Source organism: Brienomyrus brachyistius, chromosome 24, assembly GCF_023856365.1.
Source record: "Brienomyrus brachyistius isolate T26 chromosome 24, BBRACH_0.4, whole genome shotgun sequence".
Taxonomy (NCBI): domain Eukaryota; kingdom Metazoa; phylum Chordata; class Actinopteri; order Osteoglossiformes; family Mormyridae; genus Brienomyrus; species Brienomyrus brachyistius.
In genome coordinates this window covers 3531344-3557273 of record NC_064556.1, presented here as the reverse complement: position 1 = coordinate 3557273, position 25930 = coordinate 3531344, and the positions used below count along the sequence as shown (strand labels likewise).

Sequence of the window (25930 nt, the reverse complement as noted above, 5' to 3'; positions counted from 1 at the left end):
TTTCGGTAATACATTGTTATGACTCGGTCACTTGGCCAACAGTTTTATTGAAAACCTGCAATTTTAGCCCTTTGCACACAGCTTGATATTCTACTGGAGTGAATCGGTTCAGTATATCCAGGACATAACTTTCTGGCTTGTGAAATGGGTAACCTACGTGTTTGCCTTGGGTTTAGGACCTAAAGGTCGACAGGGAATGTGTCAGGGATCTGAATGAGTTCAGGAACATCTACCCAGCCGTAACGTCCTGAATGCTTTGCCAATATCCGTTTCAAAAACTGCATCCTCACCACTTTATATCCGGATAGTAAGGAACAGCTAGAATTATGCTGTCCATCCGTCCTTCCCTGCCCACCCCCCGTATTCAGTATAATACTATGGTACACCTGGAACCTATCCCAGGAAAAATAGGGTACGAGGCAAGATACACCCATGACATGATGCCAGCTATTTTGAAAATGGAAAAGAAACCAGATCTTGTATTTTATAGCTCTACGGACACCCTGAAAATGATCACCGAGACCCTGAAACATAATAATGCCAGAGTTTGCATACGCGGGAATGACGGACAGCGTGGGCAGTGACATTGCAGAGATGGTATCTTAATGTGAGGAATCTAAGCCCAGTTACTTGCGCACGTCACGTCGCTGGTAAACCAGAGAACTTAAAAGTATACGATACGAAGGGGACCTATTTACCGAAATCGGGTATTTTACAAGAAGCTTTTTAAGGTCTCTTAGCTTAAGTGCAGTTTATTAGCAAATATCGTGGTTTTGACCACAGAAACAATGGAAAGAGGAGAAGGTTGTGCAGAAAAGGTAAAGAGGCTTCTGTTTGAATACTCTGATAATGACTCTTCAGACGGCGGTCAAGGGTCAGGCATTTGTGTCACATGGCGTTTAACGGCTTACAGTATCTAGTTATACCCTGCTGACAAGAGGAATTTTTACAGACGGCCAAACCATGGTGCCACCAGGCGGAAATCCGAGCAATAGGGAATACCAAGCACTTAAAATAAGGCAACGTCGACTGGTGCCGGCAGCATCCGGTAACAGGGAATAATCATAAACACAAACTACAAGCATGACGTTCTCTCCAGCTGGGATGCCAGTTGGGAACAGGCTGGATAATGGCCCAATCGCATATTATTAATAACCTCAAGACGTGAAGTCTGCAGTACGTGTTTTGCAGAACCACTTCATTTGCACAAATTCAATGCACTTACAACGCAAATCAATGCTTTATCACGCAGAGGCCGATGACATTCTGGAACGTTCAACAACATTCCGACGCTGCTGATCCAGCTTGGCGTGAGAGCAGGGGTTGGATGTTGCTAACCGTCCTTCTTCTGTCATTGACCGGCACGAGAAGAGGCTCCAGTAGGAACCCAGCTGATATACTTGGTCTCCTCTTTCCTTGCCAGGACTCCAGACCCGCAGAGCTGTAGACTCGGACCTGGAGCGAGTCCGATGGATCAGATATCCACACGCAAGCTAGAGAAGCATGAACTCACTGCTAGGGCGCGCCTCATATCGGCGGAGCCAAGTTTCATAAATAAATCACCGTCAGAGATGGTACGCTGCCCTCATGCCTTCTGGAGTTTAGATAAACATTGTAAAATTGACAGTTTGACAGTGTGGATCCACAAAGCCAGAGAGTTGTTTTGTGCAGATAGTTTATTTTGCAATTAATTTTCCTTAAACTTGACAGAGTGATTTCACTGATTTCATCAATAGAAGTAATATTATTACTGAAATCGGTTCCCTGAAAATTAGCGAAAGCACTATAAGCTCTTAGTTCATCTTCTCTCTAGCCTCTGGTATTGTCCTTTTTCCTTTAAAACATGTGCTTGCATTTTATTGACTGTGCGTTGGTGCAGTTGGCCAGGTAGCACATTTCCCTAAGACCACAGCATAGTAAAAGAGGCCTTCTTCTCATACCATAGCTGTGTAGTCTAGCCTTGATTTAATTAGGGAAAATGTACAGGCTTGCTGCCAACAGTTTTCAGTGGTCCCCGAGTTTGTAAACCGGTTTAAAATGTAAAATGAAACCCTACGTAAAATTTCTTTTTTAAGAGAAAAAAATAAAGGGAGATACGAACTATAAACATGCTATCAAAACGATCTTTTTTTAAATTATGGAGATTCATGGTAATTTATATGGGCGGCGCAGTGCCGTAGCCGAAAGCGCAGTGAACTCGTGCCTCCCGGACCGAAGGCCCGAACCCACTGGACTGTGTACTGGCTGTGCACTGTGGCTTCCTCCTGTACTCAATAAACACGCAGTTTTCCAAATCAGTGCCCAGAGATGGACCAACATTCCCATTAGGTGGTCCTTTACCCTCCCCCCCCCAGGTCACCTAGTGATGTTTCCCTGTTCATTCGGAGGGAAGATGAACGGATGGATGTCTTGCATGTATATATGTTACATTTATATAGCGCCTTTCAAGACACCCAAAGCACTTTACAGAACCAATGGGGAGCCACTTCAACCCCCCCACCACTGTGTAGCCCCCACAACAGCAGCCATTCTGTGCCAGTATGCTCACCACACAGTAGCTAAGGCGGTTAATGTTAAGGTTACTCATGAATGGCTTTACACATGTACAGAGTGTGATGAGATAACATTTCCCCAATGGTCCCGGCGCAACATCCAGTAACACTGAGCATCACATACAACAGGGCAAAAAGGTGACAAACAGACAACACAATAAAGTGCAAAGGGTGTGATCACATTACAATTTACAATGAACAGCCGGAACAATTAATGGACAGAACAGTACATGACACTCCAGTATTATCTGAGTGGGGGGCATTAGTGACTGAAAGCTCATGGTTATTATATTATATTGTATTGCACGGTACTATTGCACTGGTCACTATATTGTACAGAGTAAACATGAAAATGCAGGTATGAGATTTCAGAAGAGCTACTGTGGTGTGAAAAACTATTTGCCCCCTTCCTGATTTCTTATTCTTTTGCATGTTTGTCACACAAAATGTTTCTGATGATCAAACACATTTAACTATTAGTCAAATATAACACAAGTAAACACAAAATGACCCCTGAACCTAATAACTGGTTGGGCCACGCTTAGCAGCAATAACTGCAACCAAGCGTTTGCGATAACTTGCAATGAGTCTTATACAGCGCTCTGGAGGAATCTTGGCCCACTCATCTTTGCAGAATTGTTGCAGGCTTGTGGAATGAAGCTGTTACACAGTCTCGTGGAGGCAGAACGGAAGCTACGATACCGTTTGCCGGATGGTCCATGTAATGGATGGTGGTGACGGGGCAGGAGAGAATTCACCAGTTAGATGCAGGGGATGATTAGGAGGCAAGATTTGAAAGGGCTACAGTGGGCAATTTTAGCCAGAACTTGGGACTACCATGCCACAGGATGGGCTAAGCTGCTGGCCACAGTGACCCCGTCACTGCACTGGGACATTGGGACCCACACAGACCACAGGACGGGTTAAGCTGCTGGCCACAGTGACCCCGTCGCTGCACTGGGACATTGGGACCCACACAGACCACAGGACGGGTTAAGCTGCTGGCCACAGTGACCCCGTCACTGCACTGGGGCATTGGGACCCACACAGACCACAGGACCGGCTAACCTGCTGGCCACAGTGTCCCCGTCACTGCACTGGGGCATTGGGACCCATACAGACCACAGGACGGGCTAACCTTCTGGCCACAGTGTCCCCGTCACTGCACTGGGGCATTGGGACCCATACAGACCACAGGACTGGCTAACCTGCTGGCCACAGTGTCCCCGTCACTACACTGGGGCATTGGGACCCATACAGACCACAGGACTGGCTAACCTGCTGGCCACAGTGACCCCGTCACTGCACTGGGGCATTGGGATCCACACAGACCACAGGACGGGCTAACCTTCTGGCCACAGTGTCCCCGTCACTGCACTGGGGCATTGGGACCCACACAGACCACAGGACCGGCTAACCTGCTGGCCACAGTGTCCCCGTCACTGCACTGGGGCATTGGGACCCACACAGACCACAGGACCGGCTAACCTTCTGGCCACAGTGACCCCGTCACTGCACTGGAGCATTGGGACCCACACAGACCACAGGACAGGCTAACCTGCTGGCCACAGTGACCCCGTCACTGCACTGGAGCATTGGGATCCACACTGACCACAGGACGGGCTAACCTGCTGGCCACAGTGTCCCCGTCACTGCACTGGGACATTGGGACCCATACAGACCACAGGACTGGCTAACCTGCTGGCCACAGTGACCCCGTCACTGCACTGGGGCATTGGGACCCACACAGACCACAGGACGGGCTAACCTTCTGGCCACAGTGTCCCCGTCACTGCACTGGGGCATTGGGACCCACACAGACCACAGGACCGGCTAACCTTCTGGCCACAGTGACCCCGTCACTGCACTGGAGCATTGGGATCCACACAGACCACAGGACGGGCTAACCTGCTGGCCACAGTGTCCCCGTCACTGCACTGGGACATTGGGACCCACACAGACCACAGGACGGGCTAAGCTGCTGGCCACAGTGTCCCCATCACTGCACTGGGACATTGGGACCCACACTGACCACAGGACGGGCTAAGCTGCTGGCCACAGTGTCCCCATCACTGCACTGGGACATTGGGACCCACACTGACCACAGGACGGGCTAAGCTGCTGGCCACAGTGTCCCCATCACTGCACTGGGACATTGGGACCCACACAGACCACAGGACCGGCTAACCTGCTGGCCACAGTGTCCCCGTCACTGCACTGGGACATTGGGACCCACACAGACCACAGGACGGGCTAAGCTGCTGGCCACAGTGTCCCCATCACTGCACTGGGACATTGGGACCCACACTGACCACAGGACGGGCTAAGCTGCTGGCCACAGTGTCCCCATCACTGCACTGGGACATTGGGACCCACACAGACCACAGGATGGGCTTCCCTGTTGGCCGCAGTGTCCCCATCACTGCACTGGGACATTGGGACCCACACTGACCACAGGACGGGCTAACCTGCTGGCCAGTGTCCCCGTCACTACACTGGGTCATTGGGATCCACATAGACCACAGGACAAGCTAACCCACTGGCCACACCAAAAGTGTTGGTAGAATATGACTGATTGTTACGTAGCATTTACTTGAAGCCAATTAACACCTACAGGAACTTGTTTAACCACAGCACTAAATTAATGCCGACAAGAGGGAATTTCGACACACTCAAATGAAACAGATGCTCCTTTCGTCGATTCTCAGATCTGCGGAAGCTTCTGGCCAAGGTGTCACCCGCAGACGGAAAGTGGCGAAGACAAGGACATTTTTATTACGTGATTACTGGTGAAAGCCATAATGACTGTAATATGGGTTATTCTCAGCTTCCTACACCCTGGTTATTAGTAGAAAATAATCACCTAGTTAATGCAGTGGCAATATGGGTTATAAATCACCATGATTTTTGCCCCAGAAACACAAAGATAGATAAATATTAAGGCCATTTTTCTTCCCTACGAGGGGCATTAAAAAAATAAATGGGACACTGCAGGCTTCGTGTCACTGCGCTTTCAGTGGTGCATGTGGCGGCGAGTTACTTTGCACTTTGTGCACCACAAAATAATTACCCATATTCTTTGAGTCATTTAACACGTTCCCTAACTGTTTCCATATACCTTAGTTACAAAATAGTCACCAAAAAAAATTTGTTGAAAGCGTTACATATTGCACAGAAATCTGGAAGAGAAGTTTAGAGCCGTTCTAAGCCAACATGCCTTTAGAGATCAAGGAAAGACAGGTGCTTTCAATAAGGGAACATTTTCTCACTGCCAGTTTTATCGTTCGCCTTTCCTTCTCCGTTCAGCATTCAACATAGACAATGCAAGGAGCACTTTCATCTCCAAGCCTTCCAGGCAAGAAGAAAAAAAATGCTTTCTCAGGCCTTTTATGAAGCATGTGGTGCCAAAGTGTTCGGTGAAAGTGTTCGGCAATGTTCATAGATCTTGTGTCAACCTGCTGCCACATAATGCCAACTGGGGGGGCTCCAAAAGCCAAAAGATGCTAACCCCCCCCCCCCCCCACCCAATCCCTTTAATCCCAATTCTAAGAGAGTGACAACAGACCACTAATCGTTAAAAAAAAAAAAAAAAACAGGTATGGGAGAAACTCAAGCTGGAATCGTCTGTGGAACCTTAAACTTAACACACTTTTCAAAAGTTCCATTTGCAATATTACTCTTGATAAAATTCTGAGCCAGAATCAAACAAATGTAGACGTATTTCACACAAACATCGCTACCCTAAGCTCACTGAACTAGAGGAAGAGAAACTCAAGTTGTCGCAGGAAACAACCTTCAAGCACCTGACAGCGGGGTGACCAGCTAATTCATGTCCGGGAGGACACTGATCCGGGACAGGATTTGTTAACTACCATTTCAATGAAAAAGGACCTGGATTTCATTTAAGCACTGAGTTCTTGCTGCGTGCTGATTGGTCAGTCTCCTATAATCATGCATGTGTCACTAATGTTAATGTGAAACAGCTGGATGAGTCTCTCAATCAAGGAAACAAACCAGTCATGAAGTGCAACAAGAACGGAACTATTTAGCCAAACACAGGAACCTTTGGGTTTTAAGGTAGTTTGTAAAACCTGAAGTAGCTCAAAGTGTCCAGGATGACGTGGATTATCTGCTCACCATACCAGACAGGTCTGTAGTACAAGGCAGTATCTGTTACAGTGGCTGAGGACATGGAGGATATCTGGGGAAGACAGTAGCCTTGGGGAAGGTCTGTTAAACAGCTTCTGTAAAATATTTATCCATATAACTGGCCAGAAAATGAAAGTTGCACTGAATAGGCAGGTACTATGGTTGACTTAAAGCGTCTCCCTGTCGCTGATAGCAGAACAGCAGCATCCAAATCCCCCCCCCCCCCCCCCACAGGGACCTTCTGGCACAGCCTGAAATCTCTGGCAGGGTCCATGTCCGGACAGAGGGGTGTTTACCGCTAACTGGCCTGGCAGATCGGAGGGTCTCTGGAGGAAGTTCTCAACCCTTCAGGGTCCCGTCGCTCACACTTGAAAGAGAGAAATTAAATTTCTAAACAAAGATGGAGTTTTTCCTACAATTGCCTGGCGACACACGGCGATAACACCCCCCCCCCCATGGATGTTTGTGGAGTTAGAAATCACAGTGCCTCTTGCTAAGCTCAACCACAGCACTGAAAGCAACCACGCCAAACGGCCATACACACCGACAATATCCATTTCATCTATTAATTTGCACACAGATAAAGGTGGGTAGTTCAGGTCCAGTGAGTGATTTTGTTTCAACCAACCAGTTGCGCATAAAGAGTCACAGTCACAGAGAACTCAGCTGTTCGGTTGACACAAAATCTTGGCCTGGATTTTTACTTTCTGGACCGAACTACCCACCTCAGCACATGGAGTGTATATATATATATATATATATATATATATATATATATAGACATTGAAAAAATATAACCACAGTTCTGTTAAATCAAGATGTTAAGCCTGACTGCCAGCTCAGATGTACCTCCATTCAACCAGAATCCGTCCAACTTCTAGTAATGGTCCACTTATCCTTCGAGTAGCTTTCAGTTTACACCCAACTGAAACATTTGAGGTTTTAGTTCCATGTCAGAATTACTCCTCTGTGACTACAAGGATTGCCAACACAATGCAGATTTCGCTCTCCCCCTAATTTGAATGACAGCACCGCTGCCAGAAATAAGCCCCCCGAGGCTGGAAATGCAGAATTGCGAGCAGTTGCCTCAAAACTACAACCCTGAGTCTGTCAAACTATCGTCCCAAGGAAATACAAAGAAATAACAGCAAAGAAAAACAGTATGTGCTACAACCACATTCTGAATAGTCCTGAATGCATTAGAATGCTCGACATTTCTGCGTGGACAGCAAAGTAAGAATTTCATTGCACAGAGAAATGCGCTTCTCTACTGTACATATGACAATAAATGCTTTGAATCTTGTTGTGACTCCTAATTTAGGCATCTATGCCGGATCACAAGCCACAGGTGTCGGAGTGCGATCCTAAACGAGCTGGAGGGTGTGTATTCCCAGTCATCTGGATGTGCTTGCTTACCACGTTTATGGTTTGGCGGGCGGCAGTTAAGTTTCATGTAGTTTGTACAGTTCAGTCACTGGAGATCAATGAACCGCACTAATCTTTAATATCAGTCATTTTTCCCCACCTATTTTCCCCCAGCTGCCTTCAATCACCGGAGTGTGAATGGAGTGTGGGGGGGGGGGGGGGCGGATAATTACTACCAGATGTAATGTGAAACACTGCAATGTACAAAACAGTGGAGTTTGTAAACATCTCTAAACAAGGCAAAAAACGGTGATGCAGCATCAATGATCAATCAGTCAATAAAGTAATAAAATTCCCCTTAAAAACTGCAATATTCAGCTGCGCACATAAACACGAGTGTTTCTGCTCCATTTTTATCATCTACAAATGCATTTCGTCTGCTTATATTCATTTATTATTATTTTTTTGCAATGTGTTAACTATGGAAAATATTTAACAACCCAGATGAATCAAAACATAGCCCTTTAACTGATGACTGCGACTTGGCTGAAAGTATTAAACATTGTCTGGTTCCACTGAAGTCTTTGCAGCACCTGAAAGTCCACTGTGGTTGTCGTTTTCATTGAAATTTTACAAATATTCATTTACACGGACACTTTTATCCAAAGCGATGTGCGATCTTGTAAATCTTGAGGTCAAAGACCAGCGTCTAGCATATCAGGAGCTGTTTGGGTTAAGGCATGGCCGTCGTTAGGTCCCAACATTCGGGACAATAAGCTGAACGTTCGTAAGCAGCAGCCCCGATGCCAATTATCCTCCTTCAAAAACAAAAAAGTCAAGCCCCAGGTAAACTTGACTTAACCCCTGATCTTTTCGATGGCTAGAAAATGCCCTGTGTTCAGGACCTTTTTCTCAAGGGCCCAGTGATGGTACAGTTACTGTCCCAGCCAAGGGATTCCAACCCATAACCTTCACATATGGACACAGAGCCCTACTCCACTACAGATTCTCCTCTACTTACGAACGAAGAGGACAGTAAGTTCAAATTGTGTTAATTCGGCTCCTGTTTCCTGTCCCCAATATATATTTTTTTCTGCGCGCTAATTCCGCCTGGTACGACTTCTGTCCGCTACTCCCGCCACGCAGCAGCGTAGCGTGCATACTCCCAGCATCCTAGTTCTTAGTACTTGCGTATGCCCTTAAAATGATGTTCAATAACGACTTACGAACATTTCAAGTTACGAACGGCCGTCCGGAACGTATCTCACTCGCAAGCAGAGGAGCATCTGTATATTTACACATAGTATTAAAACATTCCTAACAAGCACTGATACTGCATTTACATAAATGTTTGCTGCACATAACAGAGATATTCACACCTTAAAGTCTTATCGCCTAACAGAGCGATATTTTAACACAAATTCTTACAAATTCAAGCTACCATGACACAATACCTAGACAAGCAGAAACTTGAATAAAAGTGCTAAAATTTCACCATTTAAACTCTAGTAAAAAAAACCACCAGTTTTATAAGAGTTTTATAAGAGTTAAGAGGACGATATAATTCATTGCCAGTTCCAGTCGAAGACCTGGTGGCGCCCCAGGCAAGCTTCGCCCCCCAGTCCTAGACACAGTAAAATTGATTTGCTGAGTCGGCGCCCCCTCAAAAGATGACGCCCTAGGCTGCCGCCTATGTCACCCAATGGGTTGACGGAACTGCTCATAGCCAGAAGGAGGATTAAAGTTCTGTCAGACGGGAAGACGCACCTGGCGGGCAAGAACAGTCCTGCGGCACATCCCTCGCTGAGCGGAGTTTAGGCATCAAGGCGTCCAGTCTCTGCGGGAGGATTATAGAAAACATAAATATACATTTCGCACATCAAAAGCAGAGATCGCACTATTTCTGGATAAAGCACAAGAACGCACGAACGCTGTGGCCACACTAACACAGCATCTAAAATTAAGTTAATACCCAGCACCTATAATCAGCCATTTCCGATTCTTTGCGCTAAAAACTAAACAGGACCGATGGTTGTGCGTGTTACCTCGCTAAAATGAATGTTTAATCGTATGGCGATAATATTTATGCAAATTGAGCAGACTGAAAAACATTGCTTCAGGCAATATTACGTTAAAAACCTTAACGCACACTGATCAGAATTATTCGCTCGCATCCATTTACCATTTTAGGCTCAAGCCACCGATTCGCATACCCGAGGATGACAGTTCCGCTTTTAATTCACCTTTTATTTCATGTCGATTGAATCAACACAATATAAAACATTCCAGTCAAGGAGGTAGGCGCACTGAGTACAGCAACGCTTTTTCATTACTGTATTATTCTGAGGCATCTCTGGGGATGTGGTTGCTCATATTTTTATTTCTACTAATTGCATCTTCAAACGCATCCATCCCATCGAGCCGAAAGGGTAAAGGAAGGCATTACCTCTTGCAGGAGCTTTTCAATCGCATCCCGAAGTGTAAGTACGGTTCCATCTGCCCCTAACTCAGAAGCTGCATCCAGGAATAGGGAGCTCTTCTGGGCTTCCAGTACCTTCACACGATGCTCCAGATGGGACGTTCTGGAGCTCAGCAGAAGCCCCAGAGATATTGAGCTCACAGACAGCACGAAACAGGCGGCTGTCGGCAGAATCCCTGCAAAGCAACAGCTCTGCCACGCAAGACTATTCCGAGGCTCGCTTTCCTCTTTATACTTTGCCGCAGAAGCCATCATACAACTTTTCAGCTTTGAAACTCAGAAACGGACGTATTAGCCGACTTCTATAGAGCTGGTGAAAGAAATGCGTTACGGTTTTCCTCCGTTACAACGCACGAGCTTGACATTTACTGTAATAAAAATTCCGAGTCATGATAATTTGCAGCATGAGATTTTTTTTTAAAGCCTTCAGAAAATCCACAGCTGCCAGCACTGGCCGCTTTTCTATGAGCGGCTGCGGACGGTGCTGAACTAGTCTGAGCTGGCGAGCTGGACGCGCGCTGGGAGGATGAGGATGATGATGATGATGCGTCAGAGCCCAAACCCACTTCTGCACGATGCAAAAACTCTGCAATGTCAGTAACAAACTTGCATGTGAAACACTCATGAATGGGTTGATGCATTGCCGCCGACTGGCTAAATTAAAACACTTTGCGAAGCATTAACCGGAATAATTGCTGCTAGGCTACAGGTCTGTGCAGCTGCACTTAATTCATTCGTTAGTCTTGAATAAAAGATTTGTTAATTATAGTGAAAGGAGACAGTATCTTATATTGTAATTGCGGCATCTGATAAAAAAATTACCGTGCATCTTAGTGTGGGCCTGGATGTAAAAATGCACTTTCAGAGATTATTTTTTTGATGGTAATGGTTAATTATTGTAATTTTTTACGTGCGCAGTTGAGTTTATTGTAGGCCGGTGGTTTAACTGAACGGTAATTGAAATATTTCGCTTTTTAAATAAGGTATTCGTTTTAAAACATGAAAGCATGTTTTTGTGCCTAGATTTTCGTTACCTGTCAAGCTGTACCGTCTAAAACTTTTTTCCTCACACCAGCCTTTCAGGTCACATGCAACTTTGCTCTTAATCTTTAATGCACACTCTATATACACCAGTACTTTGCTCCCTCGTGCTTTAATGCACATGAATATATGGTATTACTGTGGTATATTTTGAAAACTTGAAAGTGAAGAATTGTGTAATGCACCGTTTCACAATAGTAACAACTACCTGGCTGAACGTGTGAGAACATCATTACAGAAAATACCACACACCACTTCCAAACATTGCTGTTATATATGGACAGCCATTTTTTCCCCCTCATTGCGGGAGAAGAAAGTGATTCGTCCTCAAAGGAAACGCATGCACAGTACTCTGCTTCCACACAGAGCACCAACCGAGGCACTGCAAGCCAAAGATCGGTGTGGCCTCGAGTCCATGCTGCCGACTGACTGTCACAAAGCGAATCGGAGGTAAGCAGACCCACAGTGGATGGTGGACTGTCTGCATGGGGCTGGCCCAGCTCCGCTGGACATGATGCACGTTTAACAACTTGGGACTAAAATTGCACAGGTCTTAACCGTGCAACTGATCTGTAGTCCACTGCTTTTAGACTGCAAACTAACCTCACTGATTCCAGCTTTGCTGCAATAACATGGAGTAGTTTTATCGTCATATACTGTTAACAATGCAGCGCCCGTAGCCTCCGGGATGGGCGACCCTGTATTGGACAAGCGGTTTCAGGACATGGATGGATAACAATGCGATGTCATTACCAGAACTGAAATTCTGAGTCTGAGAGCAACCTCAAAGTTCTGGATAGATGAAGCAGCACAAACATTTACAAAAAAAAATGTAACCAAGCTGGTTTTATTTCTGAAAAGACAACAGCAAAAGGTCTCATTAAATTCATACAAATAACTTTAATACAGACGAAATAAGTCTCACGGCAGGCTGATGCAGCCCATAGAAACCTGCCCCGGAGAGCAAATTAACAGCGGCACACAGTTCGTCGTCACTTTTTCTTTCCTTTCAAAGGATCAAAAAAGGGGTGTCTGAGGGCTGCCTCCAGAGTGATCCTTTTGGATACGTCATACTCCAGCATCTTATGCATGAGGTCAAAAAGCTGCTCATGCTCTGCGCTCTTTGAGGACATGTATTGCTGTAATGAGAAGATGGAGGAGAACCAATCAAAACACAGTAAACCATACATACATAGCAAAGCCGTATTACACTTCATCTTCCCAAATCTGCTCAAAACGAAAAACCCAGATCGTACTTTAAGGGGCTTGCAGTGCTTCCTCACATATCTCCCAGAAGAGTTGTGCTCATCCCAGTCCAGCCGTCCATGACGAACGTATCTCCTCTTCCTACGACACGTCGGACACAACCGTCTTACTTATGCATGACACGCGTCTAATACAGAAGATGATCATCCAACAACTTGTAAACATGGCCAGCTTCTGAGAATTCAGAAAGCCGTTGAGAGGGAGGAAGTGGGTGTGAACTTCAAAAAGCTATGTAAAGGTAATAGCTTACTTGGTTTTCTGCAAGAGGGAGGTAGGTATTGGCCCAAGGACCCTTTCCATCATAGCCAAGTGCTCCTTGCTGTCATGAGTCTGCAAGAGAGCATGACGCATGCTTCAGTTTCAACATCGCAAGGAAACCGGCTTGTGTATTCAGTCAGAGGTGAATGCTTTTGGTTACGGGTTTATTGCCAAGGGTCTCACCTGAAAGAGTGTCAATCCGAGGTAATATTCAATCAGTATGCAGCCCAGACTCCAAACATCACACGACTGATTCCATCCAAGTTCTGCAAGCATGCCAATGACAATAAGCTAGACAACCATCTGGACCAAATCTAGGCAGTTTTGTTCTTCACCAGATCTTTGTAAACGCTCACCAAGAATGACCTCAGGTGCTCGATAATGCCTGGTGGATACCACAGAAGTATGGTGCTCGTGGTCATATATAGCATTTCCAAAATCCACCACCTTCACATCCGTCTTCTTCAAGGTCCTCTCATCCCTTTTCTGGATTTAAAAAAACAAAAACAAAATAAACTTCTGTACGAAGAGCTTTTGAAGAAAGCTTTTCAAACTGAACTTAATTCTAGGATGAAAAAAATAGTTTGACGGGTGCCTAGCAGATTTTATTCTGTATATAAATTTACACGGACATTTTCCTACAATATGGACAGCATCACACACAACTACACAACATTTCTGCCTTTGCCTCCAATTCATTAGGTGAGAAAGCAATACTTACCAATTTTGCATTGTACTCTAAGCAGTAGTCAGATTCCACAAAAAGGATATTCTCCGGCTTCAAGTCAGTGTGAGTAAGCTTGTTTCGGTGTAGGACTTGCACACAAACACAAACAAAAAGCTGTTAGTATAGCTTCAATGGAAAACTACCCTACAATCACTAAATACAGATTTGAGTCCCTTTAAATTTTCCAATCATCAGAATCTGCCAAGTAAATCCAACCTGTAGCTGCTCAGAATGACCATCATCCAATGCCACTGATAGTAATCAAGTCATTTCACTGCATGTACTCACAGTGCACTGCTCTGAAGATCTGATGTGCCATACGTCTGATCTGGTCCACAGTAAAAGGCATGAAGCCATTCTCCTTCAGAAAATCATAGGTGCTCAATCCCAGGAGCTCAAACACAATGCAGATGTGGCCGTGGTGATCAAACCAATCCAGCATCCGCACACAGGCACTACAAAAACAACCATAATTGCGCAACTGAGAAATCTTGCTGCTTCAATGGAATTTAGCGACAATGATGATGTCTTCACACGAGCAAAGCTTAGGCTAATGAACTAATAAAACCAAAAAAAAGGAGGCATGCGTGAGAGTTACTCACTAATGCTCATCGCGATCAAGCGAGTTCATCTGCTGAAGGACATCGATCTCAGACATGGCGGCATCTCGATAACGGTCAACGTTTTTAATGATCTTCAGTGCCACTCGTGCACCAGCACTGCAACAATTCAGACTGTCAGTTGTGGCGTCGCAGAAACACTTAGCTCTCTACTGCATGTTTATGTATTTACTCAAGAAAAGAAAAATAAATAAAAGTAGATAGCACAGACACCTACTTTGAATGATCAATGCAGTTCACAACTTTCCCAAAGGCTCCTTCTCCTAAAGTACTCACAATCTCATCTACAGGGAAAAAGGCATGCAATTAAAACTCAGGAAAGACACACACAGAAATCAAGCAGGACAAGTAACTAATGTAGCTCTCAGTGCCCATAAAAGGCACTGTAGCAAAACAGTTAACATTACACCACAATCACTGTAGAAAATCTTAAGAGTTTCAAACAGTAGCTGTGTAATCCACATAATATATGCCTTAAATTTTTTTTTTTAACGTATAAAAGAATTTTACAAATAAAATCCCCCCAATTAGACTCTATAGTAGCAGGGTCTTTCCACTTAACAAATAAAACAAAAAGTTACAGAAAGAGGTATAATTTCTGTACATCTTGCTCTTAGCACGTGTCCACTGTGATAGATCAGGTGACCCTCCTCATCATCCTCAAAACTTCTGGATCTTTTCCTGCGATGACTCCTCTGCGATTGGTCACCATCATAAACCCACGAGAATCAGGCCAGAATGCGCGATTCATTCATTCAGCGGGGGAAGATATTCAGGAATTCAGAAACCGCGCCAGGCCACCGCAGCAATTTCAAATTCATCGCAGAGAAATGCACAGGGGCCCCACATAGTGTGTGTTACAGAAGAAAAACAACGGCAAAATTTTCAGACAAAACACTTTCTCAAAATAAAAGTCGAAAAGAAACTTAAGTACACAAACATTACGGTATATGCATTAATAATTTACTTCCCCATTCCCACTTTCACAAAACGTACTCCCATAAAATGTACTCCCCATTTCTAGTAATGGAAATAACCTACTGCTCAGTCATCATCCCTGCAAGTACTAAAGCCTAATATTCTATCACAATATTAGCATCCCTAACTATCAAGACTATTCATAAGAACTACATTACATCCTCTGCACTCAATCACAACAGGCATAGACATTATGACCAGCATGATTCTTACATACTCTGCCTCAGAACACTTTCTCAGGACCTTAGCATGTGGAAGAAGGCAGGTACCTACATACACTTAAGCAGAAGGCTAACGAGCAGAAGCAACAGCAAACTGGACACTGCACTGTCTAAACCCTTAAGCGAACTCAGAGATGAGCAGAGGGACAAAGAGAAAACAGAGGAGAGCCGCCGTACCGAGTGTGCCTGACGAGATGAAGTCCTGCGTCGCCCGCGATGGTGAGCGGGGCTGCTGCGACGGCTATGTCCGCTACGTGCCGAGGATTTGCTATAGTGGTGCCAGTCTCTGTCACTGCCGAGCTCCTTGCATGGGCCCTCATTGCCATAAGCTCCTGACTCTCGGCTCGACTGTCTGGCCACCCGCTCCTTACACTCCATCCTCCTGCTTATAGTCTTAGATTCCTGGAAGTGCCTACGAACAGAGAGAGCAGAACAATCATTAGGAAAACAACACACAACATAACAGGCAGGATGTCATATTCTCACCTGGAGCACAAACAAAGAATATTAATGACAGGAAGAATATCCTAATGCAAAAAAAAAAAAAAAAAAAAAAAAAACAGAATTAATCTCTACCTGTATTTCATATTTTGTTTGTTTTTTTTTTAAATAGATGCAGGAATGATCAAATATCAGAGTTCTATAGAAGTAACTTGACAAGACAATACAACTGTCTGCAGTGACTCAGAGTATTAATAAACATTCATAAAATAATACCTGCAGTGCCTGCAGCACTACTGAAAAACAGCAATGTTTCCCAGATACATTCCATCCTGGTTTGACAGCCGTCTACATGAAAGTATTACTCCAGCAATACTTGCTGAATACTAAATACGTTATTCAAGCAAACCAAAACTGCACCTTGTATAAGACCATTTTGAAGGACAAATCTAGTTGAAACACTTCAAACTGTTTACAATCGTCATACCGCTATCGAGCATTCCACTGGAAGTATCTCTACATAGACAAGTCCTATATTCATCATATGCAATACAACACCAATATAAACCAACCAAAATTCTATAAAAGTGTGTTTATTGAGAACCAGGTTACCTGAAAATGGCACAGCCCATGAGACAAGCAGCTCGCTCCCAACCACGTACAAATAAAACACATATTTATGCATGCGGCAGCCTACACTGACAGGGTAATGTGCACTGAAGGCATCCTTGTGTAAGACGAAGAAGTGTCCATCAGCAGGGGTGTGAACGTAGCCAGTGCCAGCAATGTGAGGTTTCAGGTTCCTTCCAGAAAGAGTCAGCTCTTGGACAGCTATTATTAGAAAGGGCCAGATAAACGTTCAGGTTTACTTCTGTGATCTTTCAGAAACTTGTCAGAGGTGGCGGGGGGGGAGGGGGGGGGGGAGCGTCAACGCCTGACTTGTCACTAACGATGTGACGATTCAAATAATGTCCACAACATTGCATCCATTTATAAAAGTAATCCCTAACCTGACCTCAGAATATAAACCCATATAAGCCCCATTCCTATAAAACAATTAATACCGGGAATTTCTGCTAAATGAATTTATGCCTTGTGAAAGACATTACTACGAAACATCACTTAAAAAAGCAATGCACTTAAATGGATTACACATTTACTCCAGTAGGATTCAGTACTACTAATAAACTTGCTTGCATTTTTTCCACTCCTTTTCTTGTCCTATTCTGGCATTCATAAAGCTCAATATGCCAAATATGACTGTAGAAAACTGTGCTTTGTATGCATGTCACAAGATGAGAGAATAGCAGGCAGGGCAGATAGGTTTAAACCTCTCTCAAATCTGTATAACAATACTCATTCCATTCCAGGTTCAAGGATGTAAAATCAGGGCGCAAATTTACCCTTCGTAGGTTTTCAAGTGATGGTTGCGTCTCCGTGGTTTGCTCTCCCTCTCAGTGCTGCAGGAACTCGGCTTCTGCCGCTTGCCGAACTCGAGTTTCTCCTCCACGCTGTACTCCGAGATCCAACCCTCCCGGGATCGAGCTCGCTTTGAACGGCGCATCTGCCAAACACGTAGACGAAAAAGGCTGAAGTAATAAAAAAATTACAACAGGGAAAGCCAATCCCCGGACTCTCCAGCGGTTGTTAAAATTCTAATTATAAAACAGCTTCTAGCAGCAACAAACACAAGCCAAGTGATATCAGCTACTAAGAGGGCACATCTCTTTTTAGTGGCTCCTGAAAGGGAGGGGTAAGGAATAATAAACAAACCATGAAATTTACTGCAAATCGATGATCATAAAAGGCCACAAATAACTGAGGAAGGCATGCAGCATTTTTCAAACCTGGACTAGTATCTGTAATGGGGACACCGAAAGCTGAAGTTTGTCATGACACTGCCATAACATATGTAGCCTTTTTTCTTAACAAATCAAGTCAATGAATTACACAAAAAGTATAGAAAAAAAATGAAAGACGGAGGGAGTATCTATTTTTTTTTTCGTAGGGCTGTTCCGACAAAAACTAAGATTACGATTATTGACCCCGGGGGGAATTCTGGCGCATACAGCAGCAACGACATAGTGCTGCTGAGTCGGCAAAACGGCCCTTCAAAAGTGACGACAATATAATGAAAACAAGAATGGGACCCCCTTTCGCCTTGACAGTTTTATAGCTGATATTTTGGAGAATTTAAAGTAATAAATGTAAAATAGGAACAGGGGCCATCGGGGGCAGTACTTGCGGTTAATGTGAAAGTGCACATGTAGGTCTCTAGCCCGTCACAAAGCTGCCGCGTCCATTCCGTCATAGTATGCTTAAAATGGGACTTCCGTCAAACTGCCTTACTGTTTGTTTGAAATTGAAGGACTTCCATTATATATGGCAAATGTTTTTACGTGCCGGTTAAGACCTGAACAATAAGGAGGCCCGTTCGATCTCCTTCGCCTCGCCCCCACCCCCAACCCGAAAAGCTTAAACAAAGGACTCCATTGAGCATACCTGTATTTCACCACGAGTTCAAGCGCAAGTTTTAGCTGGAAAACGTATCGAACTCTTACGTTTTACTACTGGTTAGATAGCGACTTAATGGTGAAATGGCTAAAAATTACAACCAGACAGTGCCACATTTATATACATACTAGAGCCCTGGGTATTTGTTTAGTTATATACTATGCTTTTATCTCACTAACTCACAAAAAAAACATCCTAAACGTTATCTGTAACTGCTAACCGGAAAATATATTCGCATTTTTATTCGATCGGTTTAGACAAATTCCGTTTCAATGGAACTAGAAATGAGCCCGCTGGTTGTACACTGCACGACAGGGGAGCAACATAATCCTTTATTCCAGCTAAACGACCAGTAGGTATGCGTTAATTTTAACATTAATTTTGCCCTAACGGGTTACTTAAGATATATTAAAAATGTCCCTTTGTCGCGGTTACCAAATTTAACTCGGCTTACAGTTGTCCACGCAGAGCCGGCTAACCTAGCAGCTCACGCTACAAGGTTCGTCCCCAAGAACTTTTCTAACAAACGTACAGTTTATTCGACTGTACGTATTTTTTACATTAGGTGTACTTACCTCTGACACTAGATGTCTAAAAAGTCGCGAACCTGGGTCCCCTCGTACCTCAGTACGACAATAACAATAATCACAAGCAAAGGCGCCGCGCCAGCTAGCCGTCCTTCCGAGTAAAATATGAGCCAAGATGGCGCCCGCCCAGCGGGCGCCGCGCTGCGCGTGAACCGTCGCGCCAATTAGCACATGCGCGTGAAAAGCTCCGAACAATAGCACGCAAGCGCAACGGCTGGCAAATTACGTGGCATCATGTTGCGCGGTACTACGATTAAACGAGATAGAAATAATTTCTTACATTTCTTCCGTAACCATTTTGACAGTAACGCTTTACCTAATAGAGGGAAACGCCGGTTGTATTTTCCAGGAAACCAGTGCTCCAAAGGACACAGATACCAGTCTGTTGTCCATGTATTTGAATTATAGGAAAAACCCCACGTTAAAATATAAGCCCGCTACCACTAGTGAGGCCAGCCCACTAAGCCTCCCTGGCCTGTTATTGCCATGTTCATTGACACGATGAAAAGCTTGTAACGTGACTATTTTTCTGTGTTAGAGGTACCTGCACCTACTTTCAAATCCCCAACTTTTTCAAATGATTCTACATTTACATTTATTTGGCAGGCGGTTTTATTAAAAGTAGTTCACGTTTGAAGAAGCAGGGTCAGTCAGTCTCTGGAGCAATAGGGGGTTATTGGTCCAAGAGTGAAGTCACTTTGCCGACCAAAGGATTTGAACCAGTGACCTTCTGACCATGGACACAGATTATTAAAACACATAGCCATACATCACTCTTGCACTACACTTGTGGTTTGTTTTCACTGGCTGAAAGTTGTCCATGGTTCCCCACAAAATGTGCTGTGGGAAGCATACAGAGTACAGGGCTATGGCAGCAACCGAGTCAGTGTCAGCTCAATGTCACCCCCTACCTGGTTTGTTAAGTCACGTCACATGCGTAAAAGCACTGCACTGACTGGGCCACCACTGCAGCTTACAGTGAGAGTCCAGTTCTACTAAAAGCTTTCAGCCTGCTTAGTTTCCCCCTCCTGCTGAACTCTGGTCTTCAAAACTTCCTGCCTGATCTTTCCAGAATTCTCCATTCTTGATTTTCTGGTGCATTAAAAAAAAATCAATTCATAAATCACAAGTGCTATACACTTCTCTGTTGTATCTGTTGTTTTGAAATATTGGGACTCCTCATTCAGTCATCAGTCATAGTTATGACGACAAAATACACTTTTAATTAACGAGCAAATCTAAATCCATCTTATATCCAAAATGGCGTGATTGAGAAAATCACTAGTCAGTTGGTAGAGCGACTTGGATCTGAAGAGTTTAATCGACATTTTTAGTATATTTTTAATCACAAGCTAGCGGAGTCACACACTGATCTGTAACAAAGTCACTGCACTAACCTGAGGATTATCGTTACATTCATGGCATGCATGCTAGCAAAGGCAAAGATTTTGCTCCAGGTGAGGCTCGAACTCACAACCTCGGCATGACTCGCTTGCACTGCTGTATAAGTACCGCGCGCTAACCGATTGCGCCACTGGAGCGTGCTTATGCAGGTCAATTTCACTGTAGAAAGGAATCAATGTCAGAATACTTTGTTGCGGTATGACACTATATATCCATTGGGGACACACATCTATTACACGTAAGTCCACTGAACTGAAGCCAAAGTCACCGCACTCAGTCATCCAGTGACGCCATCGTTGACATTCGAAGACTGGAAGAACATCGCCCTCTTGTGTCCAGCGTGATTGATGCGGCATTTATCATTGCGATGGATTGTTTCTAATCACTGCGAATCTAGTAAACGTATAACCGCTTAAATAATCCAATTTATTTAAATAACAACTCTCTTGAACTGAAATTGAACATTCTATGGGAATTCTATTGGGCAGTAAGTAGAATACAAAAGAAATTAAACAAACAAGACATCTACTGTAGTACTTTACCTTTTCACGTATTTTTCATATTTGCCTGATTGACCATTAATATAGTCTAACGTGGTGCTGAACTAATTGAAATTTTTGCAAAATGTAACCAAAAGAAGGGAAATATTCTTAAACACTACAGCAGACTGTAGGAGGTGCTATGTGTACGGTATATCACTTGAGATGCCTTTGCCGTCTTGTACTGTTGGACTTGGATCCACAAAGCCAAATCAATAATCACCACAGATATCACAAAACTTACGAAGCAGGTCGGTCTTTTCCCGCACCTTTTCATACTATATTTAAATGTACAAAATATTTCTCTTGCTTACCATGTTTTTTCAAAGCGTGTTCATTCACCAACTTCACTTGACTGCAAACACACGTTGCCCGACAAAAGGCCGGTGAAAAAGCATTTAATCAACATCTTTATTTAATGAAAACATGTATAGCAAGGGAGAGTAAAGGGTAACCTTGGATTAAACGTGACTTTCTTTTCATTTTCTTGAGAGTCCCTTTCTGTACTGGTTGCAAATGGAGTTGTGTGTATTGACACAGAGAGAATTAAAAGCTTTCAGCAATAATTAGGCTACGGTGAATTGTGGTCATGCCAGGGAAGTAAACTCAGCCATTACCGTAGTGACATTAATAACACTCTGCATCGAGAAAATGGGCCCGCGTTTGTGAACAGATAAATCCTATTCGGTTTAAATTCTGCCCGCTTTTGTAAATGATATATTCGTCATAGGAATGGTCTCTGCTGTCAGAATTAGGACCCTTCGAAACACTGACATGAAAGCAGGCAGCAGATTTAAAAGTTTTTCACCTGACACGACAGACGAGCACCTCTCCTGCCCCCCCCCCCCCTCCCCCCGGCCAAGTGACCAGTTCAGCTTAAAATAAGCAACACATACCCTCCCAAGAACAGCTCATTAAATACAACATTACATCATATTCTCTCCTTCGTGTGTTACAATAAGACTGTCTGCCTGTACATAAATAGAACTTTGTAATGCAGTATTTCTGCATAGTCACGACGCTTACGAATATATGTGTTTTTGTTCACATACTAAGAGTAACCCTTCGCCTCCCCACACAGAAATCTACAATTACACACATAAATGGACACATACAGGGACGGATTATGGGTTGTGTGGCCCCTGGGCAAAACGTTCACGAGGGCCCCCACCACCACCAGCACCACCACCACAACCACCACAATTCAAGGGCCCTTGGCAGCCAAACGCCCTCCCTATAGGGTCAGGGGCCCTTGTAGGCAGAGGATCAAAGAATGTAGGCCCTCTAAAATAGACAAACGAAAATACATTGTTGATAAGCGTTGCAAATTGTTTTGGGCTAGGGGCCCCACGGGCCCCCTGCACCCCAAGGGCCCCTGGGCAGCGGCCCCGCCGGCCCGGTCCGTAATCCGTCCCTGGACACATAGATTATAAAACCTTATATTGATGATTATAAAACCTCTGCTTAGTGCCATTAACCCTGATGGTCAGGGATGGTCTTCCTGTATGTCTCTTCAACGTGACTGATTTATTACCAATTGTATTGTGACGAACTGGATTTGAGCAAATTATATTGATTGATTCTGTTCATAGATACAGGAATTATAACTTGTTTATGTATGATACAGTCAGTAGGCCTGTGTCAAATAGTATTAGGATTAATAATAATTTAAGATTCGTCCATCCATTTTCTGACACCACTTGTCCTATTTAAGGCTGCATGGGGTCCGGAGCCTATCCAGGATGGGGCATCAACCCGTCGCAGGGCACACTCACACACTCACACACACCTACAGGCAATCTGGAACTCCAGTTAATAACTTCAGTGTGTTTTTGGACTGTGGGGGGAAACCGGAGTACCCGGAGGAAACCCCACGACGACATGGGGAGAACATGCAAACTCCACACACTCAGAACCATGGCAGAGACTCAAACCCAGGTCCCAGAGTTGCGTAGCAACAGTGCTATCCACTGCTCTGCACTGCACTGCAGTGCCACCACAATTTAAATGACATATAATAATAATTATAAAAACATTACACTTGCTGTAAAGCGCTATAGAAAAACTATATGGATATCATATTCCATATAGATCTTTATTAAATAGAAAGAGTACAGAGATGGAGACACCAATAAAGGGATAAAGGGCACACCAGCCACATGAAAGCACTGTAATGGCGTTCTATCGTGCATGACCCTTCTAGTTCAATATCAAGATCTATATTTGTGCTGCCCCCCCCCCCTTGGATCAGAGCAGGACAAATGGCACGTTCTCTCGCAGCCGACAGATAAATGTCGCTTGGCGCGCCCTCTCGGAGCAGAGAGTACTGTAAAGCAACTTCCATGCCCGTGCGGGCAGCCAGACAGATTTTATGGACGCGGTAAACTCCGAAGCGGGCACCGTTTTCCTGGCAAATTAAATGGAGCCCTTCGTCTGGATCGATATATCGCGCAAAAAAAAAAAATTGTGCCAGAACGGCGAGCATAAATCTATGGGCGGGGTAGGCGGGCTGGGGGGCAGGGGGGGGCTTCTCTTAGCGTAATGGATGCCAGTTCAAAAGTTTAACACATCAAGCGCACACGTACACTATTTATTACCTTTTGCTTTGTGTCTGTGTTAGGCCACACACATTGGCGGTCATCAAAGCAAACACTGGACTGGGCAGATGCATTAGGGAGATTGGCTGGACCCCTGTGCTATAATAATTACAGCACTCGGATGCTGAGATTGTGGTTTCTGCTACATGTGCGTGTGTGTGTGTGTGTGTGTGTGTGCCTGTGTGTGGTTGGGACTGACTGCGGTAGAGAGCTCTCCCTGCTTCTCCCACTCCCTCCCCCGGTACTCTCAATGGGACGGGACTATCTGATTATTGATAAGTGGGGGGGTTGATGAGGGAGACACGGAGGGAGACGGTGGGCGGCTTTCCAGACCATGGCCAGGACCAGAACGTTCTCTGCAGACAGCGTATCAGTGCTCCGGTTGCCTTTTCCAGGAGGGATGTCTTTGCCCTGCACCTAAGGAAGTATGAGGGCACTCAGAGCCACATCTGGAGGTTTGGATTCGGGGCGCCACGGTGACTGAGTGGTTCTCGAGTAAATGAAGACGCTCCGAATCATGGGACTCACCTGCTTCAAGTCCTGGAAGTACGACTGTGCGGCAGGAAAAGGTAAGCTCATTGCGGGAGGTCCGGCCGACTCCACCTACCGCTCGCGCATGGGAGCGGCGATCCGTCTTCTGGGCGAGTACAGAGTATTCATCAATAGCTACAGCTCCTCGCTACACGTGCCAGCCTCCCTTCAAAACCATCCCACTGCTCATTTTCTGTGGATCTTCATTCTGGTGCCAAACCAGCAGCGTCGGGACGATTATAGACTAAGCAACCATAGAGTCAGGTGATGTGTATCTACAGGGTGCGTCACTAAGCCCACGGCACCATGGGAAGTCCCCTTTATCTACGATCCTCTCCGATTGCAAATCTCGCCTCTTCTTGGGGACCCATCGCTCAGGTGCGGTCTTAGAAGATGCTTCCAGGTTTAGTTATCGCAGGAGATGGCAAAGATCACGTGCCTCGGCGCCTTCTAATCAGATTTACCACAGTCCATTAACAGGCAGACATCTGTGAGATGTTTCCCACACTCAAGAGGTAAGACACGCTCCAAAATTAAGCGACTGGGTAGCCTACAAGAGGAGGGGAATGCGCTGCTGGTCTGGGAATGCAGTAAATCAAAAAAGTCGGAGCGACTTTGATACTCGTTTGATGCTGTGTTTTTCAAGGCCCGGTCAACGAAGGAGGCGGGACCTGAATTTAGAGATGAAGCAGTGAGGCAGAGGTGCTGACCTGCAGCACGTTCGCTGTGAATGCAGTTCCTGCATCCATGGGAATGACCGTCGGGGGGGTGGGGGGTCTAGTTTTCTTTTAAGATCAATAGGTCAGTGCAGGAGCCTTCATGCTATGCTTCAGCGACACCACCATAACAGTAACCCAGTACACACACAGGACATTTGGCTGGTATAACACAGGAAAAACACACCAGCCATTTCCGTTAACGGAGAGAGCTGTGATTCTATTGGGTGACGCTAGGCTTAGGTTACCCGCGTACAAGATCCTTGATTTAGTTTTGTCTGGTTTAAGTGTTCCAATGTACTTTTAATACATCAGCTGCACCTGGCAGGCTGCATGCTCGCAACGTGCATTCTGCCTCCCCTGTGCCACGCTTTAGACAAAAGTATCTGCAAAATCAGCATCATCGTTATACCGATATCGCCAACTTTGGTCGGCTGGCCGCCGTGAAGTTTTCAATAGTCTGCACACACATTGACATGTACGTAAAAGTTGTATTACCTTGTAAATAGTCTGTAGGGTTTGCAAAGTGCCCCAATGCTTCTGATGTAGCAAATTTTATGTTTATAAAGGAATAATATAGGTTTACCATAAGATTACTTGAGTGACAGTCTAAAACCGAGAGTGTCAGATGTGTGAGATTTGACAATCCTATTATATATGTGGCTCTAGGGCTGGTTAACTCATTAGGCAACATAGGCTAAGAGCAGCATATTTTTTTTGGGGGGGGGGCTACCTAGCTCGCCTAGGCTACTCCGTGAGCTTCGACCAGCACTGGGTGGGTTATTAAGGACAACTGAGAAAATGGCGTACACACAGCTAAGCAATTACACCGCTTTCGTAGTCAACGCTATAACCTGTTACTTCAGAACAGCAGCCACACACACATTTCAGTAAAAATAATCAAACAGGTCCACATAACCGTACTTTGGCACACCCTTATCTGCG

General features: G+C 44.9%; 2 protein-coding genes and 1 non-coding gene across 5 annotated transcripts in view; all 3 read right to left on the bottom strand.

Annotated features, from left to right (window-relative positions):
* Positions 1-11207, bottom strand: part of LOC125719962 (collagen alpha-1(XXIII) chain-like) — a 75835-nt gene extending 64628 nt beyond the window's left edge. For both annotated transcript variants that reach the window (XM_048994872.1, XM_048994871.1), the window contains exons 1-2: positions 10513-11207; positions 9834-9903 (exon numbers count right to left, since the gene is read on the bottom strand). The gene's annotated coding sequence lies outside the window, so the exon portion shown is untranslated. The remainder of the gene's footprint in view (positions 1-9833; positions 9904-10512) is intronic.
* A 1196-nt stretch (positions 11208-12403) lies between these two features.
* LOC125719961 (dual specificity protein kinase CLK4-like) lies at positions 12404-19345 on the bottom strand. Of its 2 annotated transcripts, XM_048994869.1 has the most exons (13): positions 19187-19345; positions 17501-17661; positions 15834-16068; positions 15062-15152; positions 14675-14741; positions 14440-14556; positions 14126-14292; positions 13832-13926; positions 13467-13596; positions 13294-13376; positions 13103-13182; positions 12843-12933; positions 12404-12725 (listed from the first exon to the last, which is right to left on the bottom strand). In XM_048994869.1, the coding sequence occupies exons 2-13, from the start codon at positions 17659-17661 to the stop codon at positions 12579-12581; spliced, it is 1464 nt and encodes a 487-aa protein (XP_048850826.1). In that variant the 5' UTR covers positions 19187-19345; the 3' UTR covers positions 12404-12578. The 2 variants fall into 2 exon arrangements, with proteins under 2 accessions (XP_048850826.1, XP_048850827.1); XM_048994870.1 differs by lacking the exons at positions 15062-15152; positions 17501-17661; positions 19187-19345 and having other exon boundaries at positions 15834-15974.
* Positions 19346-20647: 1302 nt separating this feature from the next.
* trnai-uau (transfer RNA isoleucine (anticodon UAU)) lies at positions 20648-20739 on the bottom strand. Its single transcript is given in 2 exon segments — positions 20648-20683; positions 20702-20739. It is a non-coding gene; the product is annotated as a tRNA-Ile (tRNA).
* Positions 20740-25930: the final 5191 nt, after the last annotated feature.

Excerpts from the sequence above, each read along its gene's own strand:
- LOC125719961 (XM_048994869.1), bottom strand. The coding sequence starts at position 17,661 with ATGCGCCGTTCAAAGCGAGCTCGATCCCGGGAGGGTTGGATCTCGGAG. Across the intron at positions 16,069-17,500 it reads CACTTGAAAACCTACGAAGG|GCACTTCCAGGAATCTAAGA; the intron begins GTAAATTTGCGC and ends CTCTGTTCGTAG. Across the intron at positions 14,557-14,674 it reads AACTGCATTGATCATTCAAA|TGCTGGTGCACGAGTGGCAC; the intron begins GTAGGTGTCTGT and ends GAATTGTTGCAG.